The 14,018-nt window shown below is 52.5% G+C and overlaps 6 protein-coding genes across 6 annotated transcripts; 3 read left to right on the top strand and 3 right to left on the bottom strand.

Annotated features, from left to right (window-relative positions):
* Nucleotides 1–1,428: 1,428 nt before the first annotated feature.
* PUNSTDRAFT_49236 (adenine nucleotide alpha hydrolases-like protein) lies at nucleotides 1,429–3,090 on the bottom strand. Its single transcript, XM_007379303.1, has 5 exons — nucleotides 2,757–3,090; nucleotides 2,661–2,701; nucleotides 2,212–2,607; nucleotides 2,019–2,160; nucleotides 1,429–1,965 (listed from the first exon to the last, which is right to left on the bottom strand). Exons 1-5 carry the CDS (start codon nucleotides 2,909–2,911, stop codon nucleotides 1,596–1,598), a joined length of 1,104 nt encoding a protein of 367 aa, XP_007379365.1. The 5' UTR covers nucleotides 2,912–3,090; the 3' UTR covers nucleotides 1,429–1,595.
* Nucleotides 3,091–3,362: 272 nt separating this feature from the next.
* PUNSTDRAFT_117940 (uncharacterized protein) lies at nucleotides 3,363–4,727 on the top strand. The gene is made up of 7 exons (XM_007379302.1): nucleotides 3,363–3,594; nucleotides 3,642–3,741; nucleotides 3,792–3,856; nucleotides 3,910–3,933; nucleotides 3,998–4,150; nucleotides 4,212–4,313; nucleotides 4,375–4,727. The coding sequence occupies exons 1-7, from the start codon at nucleotides 3,408–3,410 to the stop codon at nucleotides 4,662–4,664; spliced, it is 921 nt and encodes a 306-aa protein (XP_007379364.1). The 5' UTR covers nucleotides 3,363–3,407; the 3' UTR covers nucleotides 4,665–4,727.
* Nucleotides 4,728–5,528: 801 nt separating this feature from the next.
* PUNSTDRAFT_96325 (aldolase) lies at nucleotides 5,529–7,848 on the top strand. Its single transcript, XM_007379301.1, has 8 exons — nucleotides 5,529–5,870; nucleotides 5,935–6,402; nucleotides 6,467–6,472; nucleotides 6,519–6,631; nucleotides 6,693–6,803; nucleotides 6,855–7,470; nucleotides 7,540–7,612; nucleotides 7,671–7,848. Exons 1-6 carry the CDS (start codon nucleotides 5,583–5,585, stop codon nucleotides 6,961–6,963), a joined length of 1,095 nt encoding a protein of 364 aa, XP_007379363.1. The 5' UTR covers nucleotides 5,529–5,582; the 3' UTR covers nucleotides 6,964–7,470; nucleotides 7,540–7,612; nucleotides 7,671–7,848.
* Nucleotides 7,849–8,102: 254 nt separating this feature from the next.
* PUNSTDRAFT_56494 (PLP-dependent transferase) lies at nucleotides 8,103–9,632 on the bottom strand (the record flags this gene model as incomplete). Its single annotated transcript, XM_007379300.1, has 3 exons — nucleotides 8,103–9,151; nucleotides 9,201–9,372; nucleotides 9,420–9,632. The coding sequence occupies 3 exons, from the start codon at nucleotides 9,630–9,632 to the stop codon at nucleotides 8,103–8,105; spliced, it is 1,434 nt and encodes a 477-aa protein (XP_007379362.1).
* Nucleotides 9,633–10,143: 511 nt separating this feature from the next.
* PUNSTDRAFT_96319 (ribonuclease H-like protein) lies at nucleotides 10,144–12,152 on the bottom strand (the record flags this gene model as incomplete). Its single annotated transcript, XM_007379299.1, has 7 exons — nucleotides 11,774–12,152; nucleotides 11,431–11,715; nucleotides 11,238–11,368; nucleotides 11,066–11,182; nucleotides 10,797–11,012; nucleotides 10,378–10,744; nucleotides 10,144–10,318 (listed from the first exon to the last, which is right to left on the bottom strand). Exons 1-7 carry the CDS (start codon nucleotides 12,049–12,051, stop codon nucleotides 10,144–10,146), a joined length of 1,569 nt encoding a protein of 522 aa, XP_007379361.1. The 5' UTR covers nucleotides 12,052–12,152.
* Nucleotides 12,153–12,341: 189 nt separating this feature from the next.
* PUNSTDRAFT_80812 (DnaJ-domain-containing protein) lies at nucleotides 12,342–13,944 on the top strand. Its single transcript, XM_007379298.1, has 6 exons — nucleotides 12,342–12,441; nucleotides 12,519–12,742; nucleotides 12,800–12,875; nucleotides 12,924–13,329; nucleotides 13,381–13,651; nucleotides 13,721–13,944. Exons 1-6 carry the CDS (start codon nucleotides 12,354–12,356, stop codon nucleotides 13,829–13,831), a joined length of 1,176 nt encoding a protein of 391 aa, XP_007379360.1. The 5' UTR covers nucleotides 12,342–12,353; the 3' UTR covers nucleotides 13,832–13,944.
* Nucleotides 13,945–14,018: the final 74 nt, after the last annotated feature.

Here is a 14,018-nt window from a genome sequence, read left to right as displayed (position 1 = left end):
TCTTCATTGACAAAAAGAAACGTGCCCAGCTGCGCGAGAAGTCGGAGAAGGCCGAACGGCCGACTGACCCACCGCTCTCCGACGTAGACGCCTGGGCTCAGTTCCTAGGGCAGAATGTGTTTCGCCGCCCACATGGGATCAGATTCGAAGGCAACCAGCCCGACCAGGCCCAGCTGCAAGGCTGGCTAATCTTCAAACAAATCGGGCCTGCCCGCCCGGGAACGAAGGAGGAGTCCCGTCGCACCCGCAATGTGGCAAATCACGTGATTTGCCGGTATTTCGCCGAGCATGCCGAAGAATATCGTGGGACGGTCATGTCCCTGGGAGGCACCATTTCGGAAATGTGGGCGCCGTCGCCCTACCCCCATGCCGAAAACGTGGAAATCAATGATTTCCTGAAGCACGCGGCGATATGCGGACTCCAGCATGAAATGGCGGAGGGTCCCCTCCGCGCATTCGCTATACAGTGGCTCGCCGACTACACCGGACCCGCTGTGGCGTGAGAATCGAAGCACGAGGGCCGTGTCCATTGACAGGCCTTCGAGTCGCAGTAAGTCCATTGACGCTGCGATCTGCTAACTACTAACAATCTCTTTCCCTAGAGGGGGGAGGGTGTAACGGTAGTATAGTAGTACTGTATACGCTTTGTAAGCCGCCGCGAGGCGGCATGATGCAATAGACCAAATACCGCATCCCATTGGATGCGGTCACTTACAACGACAACGATGGCGCCTCAATACCATATGGCGCCCAAATCACATTACTACGAGGCGTAGGCATATAAACGCCTGCTACTCTACCATGTACCGTATCTCTTTTGCTCAATACCACTCGGTTCTGTTCTGTTTCGGCCAAGTCGCGTCGTAGCATAGCATTACATAAGCTAGCTACTTTACACTGAGCCCCAAGCCAGGACCGACCGCTCGTGTGTTCATGTTCCTCGTTTCCACTGATATAAAGGACATTCGCTTAGGCTACGTAGGGCAGCACTTAATTCTGACGCAATTCTTACCTGGTTCGACCTGTGTTGCTCCAGTTTGGCAAGCGCCTCCGAATGTATTTATTCAGTTTTACGGGTCGCTGTCAAACCAGCTGATTTTTGCATAATCAAGCGTTACCAAGGGCAGCCTTAGGCCTATCTTAATGCATCTCTGTTCCTGGATCACTAAGTACTCTCACTCCTATGATTATCCTCGTCCGCGCAGGTAGAATCGAGGAGTGAACCCTACAAGGGCGCCCAAACCATTGAGCCGGAACATTGAAAAGACATTGAATATAGACTGTGATGAGTCACTGTGATGACGCGTACCTTAAGGCATTTCAGCCAATCAAGATTGAGAGAAATGCACACGAGTGACCTTGGAGAACCTCGTCAAGCTCGGTAACGATACGCGCTGCCGGTTTCCGGAGCCTGTACATGATTGTCCATGTAAGTACATACTAGAGGCCAGAACAGGAAAGAACATCTATAACGGTCCAATTCCGTAAATGCACCATTACATAGGTGCACTATGACACGGCAATAGACACAGACCTAATGAATCATTTTGGAGCCTCCCTATAATGGAAGAGTACACGTAGAGGAAGCATCCATCTTATCCAGACGGCTTGGCCCCTGAAAAGCGCCCGGCGCGCTCGAGCGTCCCGTCGATCAGCTCGTAAGCTGGTCTATATCTCGCAACCGGATCCAGCCCAAGTATTGCTGGCTCAGGAGACAATGCAGACTCCCTATCCTGCATTGACGGCTGCGGTACCAGCTCCATTATCCCCATGGAGACGGCGGGGTCGACAAATGGATACGGTGAAGTCGTGCCATTCGGCGTAGGGTGAGAGGCCGCGTGGGGTGGAACTATCTGTGGCGCGGTAGCGACTATCGATGCCAATGGAGTCGGTTCTTCACATACTGGTTGTATGAGTAGCGCGGGATTTGGATTGGTATTATAGGTCGATCCAAGTGACGTGTACCTGCCCTCGTATATGAGTACTATGAACAGGACGAGTTGGAGGGGAAGACACACCCTTCGTCGTACAGGCGGCAATAAGGAACATTGAACTTCAGAAGGTATGCCCAGACGTCAGAGTACGACCAGTTAATGATAGGGTGCACGCGCTCGAACTGGGGCCAACCAGGATCACAAGGGTTTCGGAAAGCTAACTTGGCTGTTCTTGATATCAGCGCATGTCCCTAGCTGGAAACAGAGCCATGCGAACCTCCATGCGGGTCGCCTCTTCGCGTTCCAACGAGAATGGCATCTATGTGCGGAAATTGGGCCTTGTACATGTCAAGCGCCCTACGCATCCCCTCGCCACCCTTCGCCTTGCCTACTGGGATTCCCTGACTCGGCTTGAAGTACTCGGAAAGGCCTGTAATCGCGCTCGCCCCGACAGACGGCGTGACGACGCTTTCTACAGGTAACGGGGAATCTTCCGGCGGGGGGCAGTGGAACAGATCGAGATTGTACGCTGCTACCGCCTCCTCGATGAAAGCCTCCATCTCCGGAAACGGCGACGGCAGCGGAATATAGATCGACGGGATGGCCTTTCCCAACGCGATCTCGGTAGATTTCCGAGTCAATGCTCCCACGAAAAGATGGAGGAGCACTGTACCTGGAGGCACCTGAGCACAAGCTAGGGTGCATAGGTCACTGCATGCAACGTACAATCTTTTCCACCGTTGAAGCTAATGGAGACATGTTCCTGCCTTATGTCTGTTAGGCTCCTGGGGCGGGTAGGCATGAGGAATGCACACCGCGTACCCGTGAGTGTCTATCGCCTCCTCGATGACGTGCAAGGCCTCCAGAATGAGCGGTGCCAATGGATCATCTGATCGAGACACATCGTAGATTTGTTGCGCGATGGCCTGACGGTCCATAGCAGCCGTTGTGGATGAGGTTGTCGAAGAGAATGACATGAGAGCGCGACTTGATATGGATCACCGGTATCGGAGGAGCAGAGCACCGCTTGGGAATCCGACAGTCACGGCTTTATATCGCCCGAAACTACTGGCTGTCAACTGAAAGTCGTCGTCGGACGCGGTGTAGGAAACAAGAAAGTGTGGTTGCAGCTGTTCCCGAAAATGCCATACGCATGGTCCGGCGCTGACGAAGGGTCACGGTCAGTATGGAAGTTCGCGTGCATACCGCAAGTTGCGCGAGGACGCACAACCATGACACACGCACATTGTTGCTTCTGGCTTGACATGAAAGAAAGACCCAATGGTTTGCGCACCAATCGAAAATTAGTACTACCTCTCACCTATGCGGTATCATAGCCGGCGCCAGAACGCATCACAGATAAAAAGATCTCATAAGCTACTATCCAGCGCGCGCGATCTTGCATCACTATCTCCCGAACACCTCCTACCTCACATCTAAGTACACTTTTGACCAGTACTTACTAGATTATATATGTCCTTGCGAAACTTATTCTCGTCTGCGGGTATCCGCCTGCCTGACATGCAGCCGAACACGATAAACGTTGGAGGGATTGTTGCCGAAGTATGGGGAATGGAGAGGCTGACGCGGGACCCCGTCGGCGAGGTCGCGGTCATGTTCTTCCTGCACGGGAGAACAAGAGACAAAGAGACTATGCACGGTGCGTCTACTGCAGCTCAGAAGGCCTGAAATTAAATGTGCGAAAAGAGGCGACGCAATATATTCTGGCCCAGCTGCAGGATCGCAAGGAACGGTCTGCCATTGAAAAAAGAACTCATGATCTACTGATAGTAACACTAGATTCCAGGTGAGTAACGTTCCGTGGTCCAAGGTCGACTGGCTGAGCGCGCATTCTAGGAACCATGGGGAACGCGTAGTTGACCCGAATTCAATATTGGGATGGGATCAAAATCCAATGCATGGTCCGTGTGTATCGACTCCTACGCATATCTAGCTCATCTTCCTGCTATTTCAGCTGTAGATCTGTATGCTATGGTTGGTTAGTTACGACGCAATCTATCACATTCCTACTCCTGTTTACTAACTAGTGAATCTGTTCTTAGCTGGAGGAGCCTCGGAAGTCTCGCAGCTCGTTTCGTTTCTTCCTTCATACCTGTTTCCTGATTTCCGGGGCGCGGCGGGGTCACCAATCACGACTTGGATCTGTGCCGGTGTCAGCCAGGGGGGACACAGCACTTGGCATGTCGGTGTAAACGGTGCGCTGAGACGTTGTCTCCGAATTTACACATCGTATGCTCAGTCACGTTTACCCCACAGACCGGCGCGTCAAGTTTCTGTGCCCCATAATTGGCTCACCTGATTATGCCTCACTGTTCCAACATCGTTCGAAGGTGGCTGGTGTAGCTCTTGTTCCTCCGGGTCAGGATTACGTCATTTACATCGTGATGGCCTCTGACTCTCGACTTTCAATGTCACATAGCGTGGCCAAAGGCTCTGGAATTGCTTGTCGATGAATCTGATCCCGTCAATCAACCGTCAACTGTCTGGGCCGACAAGGATATACTTGTTCTTAGCGGTGGACGAGATCCGGTGGTGCCCTTCAAAGAGGGAGGGACCGAGGCATTTATCGAAAGACTGCGCTCTGATGGTCAAACAAGAACAAGGGTCAACGTCTTTGTAGACGAGACCGCCAAGCACCAGACAACTATCGGAATGGTGAACAGGCTGGTAGAGTGGCTCTGGGATGACGTGCTTCCAGAGTCGGTATGAGAGCGTATGATTATGGTATGTTGCCGGTATGCGCAAACACTACAGAAATAATATGCCGTGTTCCTCACGTTGGAAATCGGTGTACTTGTGATAGAATGCAAATAAGGATGGCATCTCCGGCCATGGGCACTGCATATGCACTTAAGGTAGGGCTCATTCATACATAGCTACTAGTGACATTGCAGTGACACTCACGTGAATGTGTGATACTCAATTCAGCCGATGCCCCGAACGTGACCAAATCAGGGACATCTAACCACCTCGAACCCTTACAGCGAGGCGTGAGAGAAGCGCATTGAGAATATTTTCTATACAATATCTGCGCACAGTCTGCATCTACTGTACTTTTACGACCGTAAGTTCGGCCAGGTCGGAGGGGGACAGGGGACACCCCCCAAGTTCGGGGCCGTGGGAAGTTCATCCGCAGCCTGCCCGGGGGACACGTGCTTACGAGGTCAGATTTTTTGATCACACGGTCAGATTTAGGACTCTCACGGTCAGATATAATGTGTCCCGGAGGTTCGGAGTGCCAGGGGACAGGGGACAATAAGTTCGGTTCGGGTGCCCCGGGGACGCGGGACGAACTTACGGTCGTAAAAGTACAGTATCTTTTGTATAGAAAATTTTTGGGAAAAGTAGTCGGACAAACGAGTAGTGAGCCAATGTAACGCTCCATCTCCGTTCCCCCGCCAAAAGTCTTCATAGCGTGACAGGTCTGAGCGCGTGATAGTGGCTACAGTATATATGAATGAGCCTTAGCCGAAGTAGTAAGTACTAAAACGGCACGGACACGGCCCGGTCCTGTACACCGTCACGGGGCCCTAAGGGCCATATGCACCGTCGAAGAACTACCGACAACATCTGGCATATATACCACCTGCCAGTACACCCCGGATAGTTCCACTCCCATTTTTTGAGATGCTGAGCGCGCTATATAGTGGTGTGTCCTCATCTAGATATGCAATCCGGCATGCTGCATCCTCTGCAATCGCGCGTATTACCGGGCAACGGACGCTCGCAACTCTCCGCCCAGAGCGCGACCCCGACTTGGTGACCATAGTGGAAGTTGGGCCTCGTGATGGGCTGCAAAACGAGAAATCAGTCATCTCGACTGACACCAAGATTGAACTGGTGAATCGCCTAAGCCGAGTGGGACTGTCCGTAATTGAAGCTGGTAGCTTCGTCAGCCCAAAGTGGGTCCCTCAGGCAAGCCTTATGTCTTCCATTGATTCTGCACATATCAGCTACCTAAACGGATGCAATGTTTCAGATGGCGGGCTCAGCGGATGTCCTCAAGGGCATGGAACGACTTCCCGACGTCCATTATCCCGTCCTGGTACCGAATCTCAAGGGGCTTTCGCACCTGATTGCTCTTCTTCGATCAAACCCAACTACCTCTCCATTAACGGATGAAATTGCCGTGTTCACTGCGGCTACCGATGCATTCTCACAAGCGAACACGAACTGTACTGTTGCTGAATCGCTGGACCGTCTGTCTGCTGTGACGCGCACTGCACTCGACAATGGGTTGCGCGTGCGGGGATATGTTAGCGTGGTGATCGACTGTCCGTACAGTGGAAAAGTGGATCCGACTCAAGTCAGGGACATCGCGAAGATCCTACTGGATATGGGTTGTTATGAAGTTAGTCTAGGCGACACAGTCGGCACTGGCAACACCGCAACCGTAGGGACAATGCTGGAGACAGTCACAGGCGTTATCCCGGTAGAGAAGTTGGCGGTGAGGCATTTCAAGAGCATTCGATTATTGTGACTACTTATCATTTATCATCACTTGTGCTCAGGGACATGTAAGTTCAGGATTTCCCATTGTTGCATCGTTGTCACTAGTTGTAGTTTCATGATACGTACGGGATGGCCGTTTCAAACGGGATTCTGGCACTCTCGGCGGGTATCCGAACTCTCGACAGTTCTATAGGGGGGTTGGGTGGCTGCCCCTATTCTCCTGGGTGTGTTGCTGTAGGTTCTGCGCTGGAGCGTTCATTCAGGCTAACGACCAGCAATCGCAAGGGCGACTGGCAATGTCGCTACTGAGGACATTCTCTACGCGCTCCGCGGAACGAAGTACCACACGAGGCACAGGACAGAGGATCGTCTGGTTGATGTCGCAGAAATTGGATGGTATCAAGCACCCCTGTTCAGCCAAGTACAGAATATTGACTATGCCTTCAGGTGGATCAGCGAGCAACTTGGCCGCGCCAGTGCGAGCAGAGTCGGTCGTGCGTTGAAGGCTAAACATGAGCGACAGAAGCTTCGGGAAAAGGCGAACGCAAAGCTTTGACGCCTGCGTAATGTGTCAGGCCTGAGTGATACAAATTGATTGTATAGCTGTCCATAGAAAGCATACAGTGTTATGCTCTCGTTTCGATGCCTCTACTCTACGTTCTCCAAGAAGCCCATGCCTCCTGCCCGTACTTTACTGATGAAGTGGTCGTACCACTTCACGATGACATTCATAGGTATCATTGTTTCGGGTGTAATTCCTCCGCCGGCTGAGAAACCTGATACGTAATTGAACAGATGCTTAACAACCTTTTCCGCCAACGAAGTAGGGTCTGCGGCCGTCGGTGTCTTTGCTATCGCCAAAGACGCAGAGGGCAGTGCAGATATTTGTTGAGAGATCAGCGGTAGCGGTTCTATTGCGAGTCCAAGGACGGCAGTGACGTCCAATGATGTGCCAGTCATGCCAACATTGGAGCCGAAGGCGGCGTGAGCGGAGGAAGACGAGGAGGACTGGGTGAATGTGCCGCGTAACCTGAATATTGCGGACGGTTTGTCATTCGAAAGCCTGTGCTTGTGATCGTTAGCAAACTGCACGATCTGCCCTGATCTAGCGAACAAGGACAGCAGTCCTCACATTCCGAGCAGCTGGAAGCCCTTTCCCGGCCAGAAAAAGTGCACCGTCGCACCGTAACCCTCGGGGAACGGGACTGGACGCGACTGTACAGTAAGGCAATGTCCAAAGAGGGCATACTGGTGACCTCGTACCGGTACCGAGCAAGAAAACAGATACGTGGTTGATTGTGCTCGCCGCGGGGAGCTCGAAGTAGGCATGTGTTTCATCCACCTGGGTCATCTCCGTTTGTAGGAGCCTCCCAGCGACAACGCAACCAAACATTGGGGGCGGTTATGCGGGGTTATAAGAAGGTCCAGCGACGGTAAGAGCACCAAGGAAGACGACTGATGGAGATCTAGGCAAGACATGGCTTGTTGAGTCAAGCAACGTTGACCACCGAGAATGTGGTGGGCGCTTGTCGAAATTTCGATGACGTTATAACTCGATTAGAATATAGGTGCAAACTGTATGCCAGAGTAGTGTGTGGCACTTGTGCAAAATCCAAGCTCGCATTCCACACAAAATCAGAGACTAATCCTATGTACTGTAACGAACGCGGATGTGCCGGGATGCCAGTCCTATGACTAAAGACCATCGTATTCCTTCATGAACTCGAGGTGGAACATTTCCAAAGCCCCAACATACTCCTCAACACCGGGACACAAACACGTCAACCTATAATGACTCTCGCCAGGCTTTTGACCGAAACCTGACCCAGGCACGACGCAAATGCCCGTACGATCCAGGAGCCTGAGTGCATAGAAGTCGTCAGGCTTCTTGCCTGCTTTCTTCGCCGCTTCTACGGCCGCATCCGGCAGCTCGAGCTTGGGATACAGGTACAACGCTCCGGGAGAGTGTACACATGATACCCCGGGAAGTTTGTTCAACCTCTCCGCCATCATCCTCGTACGGTCCGCGAGCGCCTTGTGAATCGCATCCGTTTCTTGTTTCCACAGCGAGTAACTTTCGTCGCCCTCTTTGGGCGGGCGAACCATGCAGTCCACTCCGATCTGTCCCGGCAAAGGTGGACAAAGCCCAACACTGACCATCTTGTAGATGAGCGAGACGATCTCTTCGGGGATGTTGGTACATTCGAAGTAACCCCCTCGGCGGCCGCATTCGCCATAAACACCCTTGGATATAGAATGGAACGAGAAGAGTGGGATGTTGGATTGCAGGTCACGAACAACCTTCTTGAAAGACGTGAAGGTATGCTGTTCGGGCATGTGCAGATTGTGTTGGTAGACCTCATCGGCAAGGAGGGCCAGTCCGTACTTCTCGCAGATATGAACGATTTTTTCCTGCGTAGGGTAGTCGAGCAACGCGCCAGTTGGATTGCCCGGGTTGATCACGACGACAGCTCGGGCGTTGATCCCATCTTTCTTCGTTTTTTCTAGGGCCTCCTCGATTTCGTGAAGAGACGTAGACCATCCCGATGACTCGTCAAGATGGTATGGGAGCGGTATGCCAGAGTGCTGAGCGAGAGACGCCGTGTATAATGGGTACTGCGGAATAGGAATGAGGATACCGGATTTTGGCGGAGTGATCAGCATCTCGATTAATAGAGAAACGCCGAAGGAGGCACCAGCGGTTAGAAAGATATGATCAGGGTTGGATGGGTAACCGTCACGCTCTACAACGTAAGTCAGACACCAAATGAGGGATAACACAGCGTCAAACACCTTCAATGAACCTGGCAACATGCTTGCGAATGAGGGGGACGCCTTGACTGTGGGAGTAGGCGCCGATGGAGCCAATTTCCTCCAACAATTCTCGTGCGCGAGCCTTGACATCTTCTGGGAAGACCTGGGGCGCCAAGTCCAAGAGCTTGGGCCACTCTGTGAGGGCAGCGACCTGACTTTTGTTAGACAACCATCTGCAACCTACGACAATTCGCTTACTTGTCTTGGGAACGTAAGTGAGGGCTGATCCAGACCCTTTTGCTGTGGGTTGCCGATGTTGGACGAAATGACCTTAGTGAATGGCAGACCGTGGTTGTCCTCCTTGAGACGGTTGCGATACTGCTCGGCCTTAATAGCGAGCTCGCCGCGCACGGCGTACTCGACATCAAGAATAGCCGGGTTAAGTGACTCGACGGTCAGCGTGTATGGCATCTTGCTCTTGCTGCTGTAAGACCTGGGGGAGAGGAATCGATGCGGGGGAGATCTGGGGATAGAGGAAGGATACAAGCGGTCTGGACCATGGGCACGGGCTTTTGACAAGGTTCGCAGGGAGAGGGAAATCCGGGCCATTGACCGCGGGCCTCGTGGGGGTGCGATGGTTCCCGGCTTTCTTTCCTGCTCAAGGTACGCAACGACCGCCGTGTTATGGGGCCAGGCGATCAGGCTGCAGGCCGTATGACCTATACAGGCGGAACACGACCAAGGCCGTAGGTAAAGGCAGTGGATGAGTCAAGAGGCGCATCCTTGTCGGTGAAGTCGACGGTCAACAGAGCGCGCTGTGCGGCGTCGGCCGAAAAGAATCATCACATGCATCACACGCGCAAAAAGCAGCATATACATGCGACGGAGCTTGATAAATCGCGTAGGGCGAGCCATCCGATATGCAAAATCTGCACGGCAACCGGGACACATACACGAATCGGACTAGGTGTGTCTCAGGATCTCATATCTGCTGCGACGTTGACCCTTCCTTAGGTAACGTTGGCAGGGCACTGGTGCGCATGATCCAGTCACGGTGACGCGCCCATGAGCTGGCCTCGAGCTGTACGAGCGTTTTCAACCGCTCTAACGAAAACGGTAATCGAGGGTCCGCTTGAAGTGCTCCGATCACATAAGAGCTGAATGAACAGGGAAGTTAGAAATGTATAGCAATGAGGTGCCACTTGCAAGAACACACATTACTGTGCTTTCTTTCAACGGCTGTTCTTTGGTCCTCAGATTCGCACATATGACCCCTAACGGGAGGTCCTTCTCATGCCACATCTTGTATGCACGTAAATGCTGAGGCCGAGGACACGTGTAGGGTTTCCCGAGGACATCCATACTAACAGGTGATATGTCCGAATTGCCTGCGCCTGGTATTGTTGTTGATCCAGACGATGGTCTGACTTCCGTACTGTTTGTTAATGCGCTAATCTTCCGGTCCTCTTCTTGAGTCAGATCAGAAGTATACAACCTTGTGTCGAGTGTGCGCCCCTGCTCATTTGCGATCACCATCAGGCGATTATAAACGAGTAATGAGGAGTACACGTCGTTGGCGGCATCTGCAAAGCGGTTCCCGAGCAAGCGCAGGGTAAGATATGGGAATGCACACACAGTTACATTGCTCGGGGGATAGACGGGTTTCCCAGTCGCTTGTACGTTCCGACCCCTTTAATAGGTGTTTCCCGGTATAAATGGCTACCATCTTGCGGAGGGCAACAATCGATCGCGAAATGGGAAATTCGGGATCTGCCGCACGGGCTAACCTCCCCAACTCGACGAGATTACGGGGAAGAATACCAAAATCGCGGTAGAGTTTTTGGCCATCGTCTAAAATTCGAGGTCATCAGCGGGCAGCAATGAATTTGGAAAGAGCAACGAACTCTTGATATTCGCACCCATCTTTGGTATCGCGGCCGACTCAATCACATCCTTTGAGTCATCAGACATCCATACAGGAATTCTAACTTTAGCCGTCACCTTGACTTTCTCCGGGAACCCTAGATATGCGAGCATCTGAGTTCAAGGCTCGTTCACGGGAAAGTGCAGACTCACGTTTCATAGCGCTGACTTGAATTAGCATGATCATATTGTTGTCGCAAAGCTGGACTAGAGCAGTTCTGCGTTCAATAAGCCTCCTGTCGCGACCGAAGAACAATTTCCATTCCATGTCAAAGCCTACAGGTCTGTGTGAACGTAATCGTGTCAACTGCCATGATTGTGAGTGCAACGTATGCAACTTTTTCACCCGTGTAGCGATCCCACAAGGTCGTTAGCCTCCTCTTCATGGCGGGTGTAGACCACAACAGGAGCAGGACGGGCATTCTTATACGAGAACACAGGTAAGGCACGGATAGCCTCTTCCATTCCTTGTTCAGTCGATTTGCGGGTCTTCAGTCCAGTGGACCGCGTGATGAAATTATTGCCACTCTGCGAAGCTTCTTGAGCTCCTCGAAAATCCTGAAAGCTTGCTTGACGCGACTTCTCGCTTAGAGACGAGCTTTTTATGGCTCGCGAACCAGGTTCTTCAATGCTAGCATATGAAGAGTTCAGCGACAGCATGACCCGGATACTATGAAGGAAATGCATACGATTTTGCCTTTCCCTTCGGCTTGGGCGGAAGAGCCCGCGACTTAATAACTTGAGGATTTTCCGGAGCAGTCAGAGTGCTATTCCCCCGTGGAACCGCAGAAGCCGGCGCTGGTTTGCTATTGTGACGGACAAACTCCTCGGCCCAGAGATCATTCAGGGCGTCCAGGGCTCTTGACTTGCTGTGCATGGACTGGCGGGGAGGTGACTTGCGAGGGGAACCGAACACGCTACATTTCGCCGCGTTCGCAAGAGGTTCCTTGAACGAGTTGAAGGCCATGACGCAAATATACACGTTGCGCCGTTGCCCGACTGTTCCGTTCGAGCCACAGAAGGCCAACCCAACTCGATCGAGCTTTCAGACGCTGCGTCGTATTTGACAGGATCTCAAGCACAGAAATCGGAGAGATCTTCGTGGGCTATCCGATAATAGGGAGATCGAAAAGGACGCGTCTTGTCTGAAGATCTGAAGGTAGCAAGTACTGGTTCGAACTTGGGAGGCTGTGCTGTCCCCATCTGAAAGTTACGCTCCGCCTTACATAAGCCCTCTAACTTTTCTGCTCGTGCTGTCCTACCTGCACAATGGCACACATACTGGATCTCCCTGTTATACCCAGTCCTTTACCAACCGACTGGGCGCCCGCACAAACGACAAGTAAACTCACGGCCCGTATGTCCCGAGTTCTATGCGCTATCCAGACATAGTCAAGGGCTGACCTTCGATGTGTCTCGTGATGGGCTTCCCAGCCCTCGTCGAGCGTCGATTATTACCCGTCGGTCCTGCCTACCTTGCGCACGTCCGTAGAACCATCAAGAATCTGTCCTTCGAGGAACATGACCGGTTGGCTGAGGAAGAACGCAAGAGACACAAAGCCCTCCTCGAGGCTGGCACGCCTGGCGAAGATGACCTCGGCGTCGGTGACGAGGAGGAATCAGAAGAATTGCTGAGCTTGGATCCCAAGGAGTGGAAGGTGCGTATATCTTACCTGGTCATCCAGCGACTGAGGCGACTGATCAATGTCATGCAGAAACAAGACCACTACGCTGTCCTTGGATTGTCTCATCTTCGTTACAAGGCCACAGATGAACAAATCAAGATTGCTCGTAATTATTCTCATGTTCTCGACTTTGCTTGGATTAATTGCTTGACAGATCGCAAGAAGGTTCTGAAGCATCATCCGGACAAAAAAGCCGGGTCCGCGGGCGAGACCAACGATGATGCTTTCTTCAAATGCATCCAAAAAGCCATGGAGGTTCTGACTCATCCCGAAAAGCGCCGCCAGTTCGACTCTGTCGATCCATACTACCAGGAACTCGAGGAGGAAGCCCCGACCGCAAGCCAGTTCAAGAACATGAAGGATCCTTCACAATTCTTCAAGGCTTTCGGCGAGGTATTCGAGCGTGAGGCACGTTTCAGCAATAAGCAGCCCGTTCCCATGCTCGGCGGCTACGACGACTCCAAGGAGAAGGTCGAGGCATTCTATGATTTCTGGTACAATTTCGATAGCTGGCGCAGCTTCGAATATCTTGATAAGGAGGTCAATGAGGGTAGCGATAGGTTCGTGATCTCGTGATCTCTGTCGCAGTATACCGTCTAATGCCCCAAAAGCCGTGACGACAAGCGGTACACTGAGAAGAAGAACCGGTCAGAGCGAGCGCGGCGAAAGAAGGAAGACAACGCACGTCTACGTAATCTGGTTGATACTGCGTTGGCCGTTGACCCGCGCATCAAACGTATCAAGGAGGAGGAGAAAGCTGCTCGGGCAGCGAAGAAGAGCGCGAAGGCTGGAGGTCCATCCGCGGCGGAGCTCAAAGCCAAACAAGAGGAAGAAAAGCGGAAAGCGGAGGAGGAAGCCAAAAAGAAGGAAGAGCAGGAAAAGGTAGGCTTCGGGCTGGTCGAGATGTCCGGCAGAGATCCTTGTGAGCTGATGTCGCTCGTTTCATACAAGGCCGACCGCGAGGCTGCAAAGAAAGCGAAGGCAGCCGCCGCGAACGCTCGCAAGAAGGCGAGGAGACAAGAACGTGCTGCGGGAGACATAGAGAACGGGCATCCGGCCTAAGGCCTGTGCAAGGTTACCTCTCGATCGTTTCCGTTCACTGTCAGATAGACATTAGGACTTGTACCGCATATGAGACAGCTCTGTACGCTCCGGTATCTAGAATTGTGCTCCGCCACCCGTCGAAGGCTTCGCCGCGTGCGTGGAGCTCGTGCTCAGGGGCTCCTATAAAGTGCCTGCCCTTGAGTAT

This window comes from Punctularia strigosozonata (genome assembly GCF_000264995.1).
Source record: "Punctularia strigosozonata HHB-11173 SS5 unplaced genomic scaffold PUNSTscaffold_1, whole genome shotgun sequence".
Classification (NCBI taxonomy): Eukaryota; Fungi; Basidiomycota; class Agaricomycetes; order Corticiales; family Punctulariaceae; genus Punctularia; species Punctularia strigosozonata.
The sequence above is the reverse complement of the archived record's forward strand: the minus strand, read 5'-3'. Positions and strand labels throughout refer to the sequence as shown.

Coding starts and splice junctions, on each gene's coding strand:
- PUNSTDRAFT_49236 (XM_007379303.1), bottom strand. CDS start 2,911: ATGTCATTCTCTTCGACAACCTCATCCACAACGGCTGCTATGGACCGT. Junction 2,702..2,756: donor GAGGCGATAGACACTCACGG/GTACGCGGTGTG, acceptor AACAGACATAAG/GCAGGAACATGTCTCCATTA. Junction 2,161..2,211: donor AAGAGGCGACCCGCATGGAG/GTTCGCATGGCT, acceptor TATCAAGAACAG/CCAAGTTAGCTTTCCGAAAC.
- PUNSTDRAFT_117940 (XM_007379302.1), top strand. CDS start 3,408: ATGTCCTTGCGAAACTTATTCTCGTCTGCGGGTATCCGCCTGCCTGAC. Junction 3,595..3,641: donor AGACAAAGAGACTATGCACG/GTGCGTCTACTG, acceptor ATGTGCGAAAAG/AGGCGACGCAATATATTCTG. Junction 3,934..3,997: donor AGATCTGTATGCTATGGTTG/GTTAGTTACGAC, acceptor ATCTGTTCTTAG/CTGGAGGAGCCTCGGAAGTC.
- PUNSTDRAFT_96325 (XM_007379301.1), top strand. CDS start 5,583: ATGCTGAGCGCGCTATATAGTGGTGTGTCCTCATCTAGATATGCAATC. Junction 5,871..5,934: donor GCCCAAAGTGGGTCCCTCAG/GCAAGCCTTATG, acceptor GCAATGTTTCAG/ATGGCGGGCTCAGCGGATGT. Junction 6,632..6,692: donor GGCTGCCCCTATTCTCCTGG/GTGTGTTGCTGT, acceptor AGCAATCGCAAG/GGCGACTGGCAATGTCGCTA.
- PUNSTDRAFT_80812 (XM_007379298.1), top strand. CDS start 12,354: ATGGCACACATACTGGATCTCCCTGTTATACCCAGTCCTTTACCAACC. Junction 12,442..12,518: donor GACAAGTAAACTCACGGCCC/GTATGTCCCGAG, acceptor TGGGCTTCCCAG/CCCTCGTCGAGCGTCGATTA. Junction 13,330..13,380: donor GTCAATGAGGGTAGCGATAG/GTTCGTGATCTC, acceptor ATGCCCCAAAAG/CCGTGACGACAAGCGGTACA.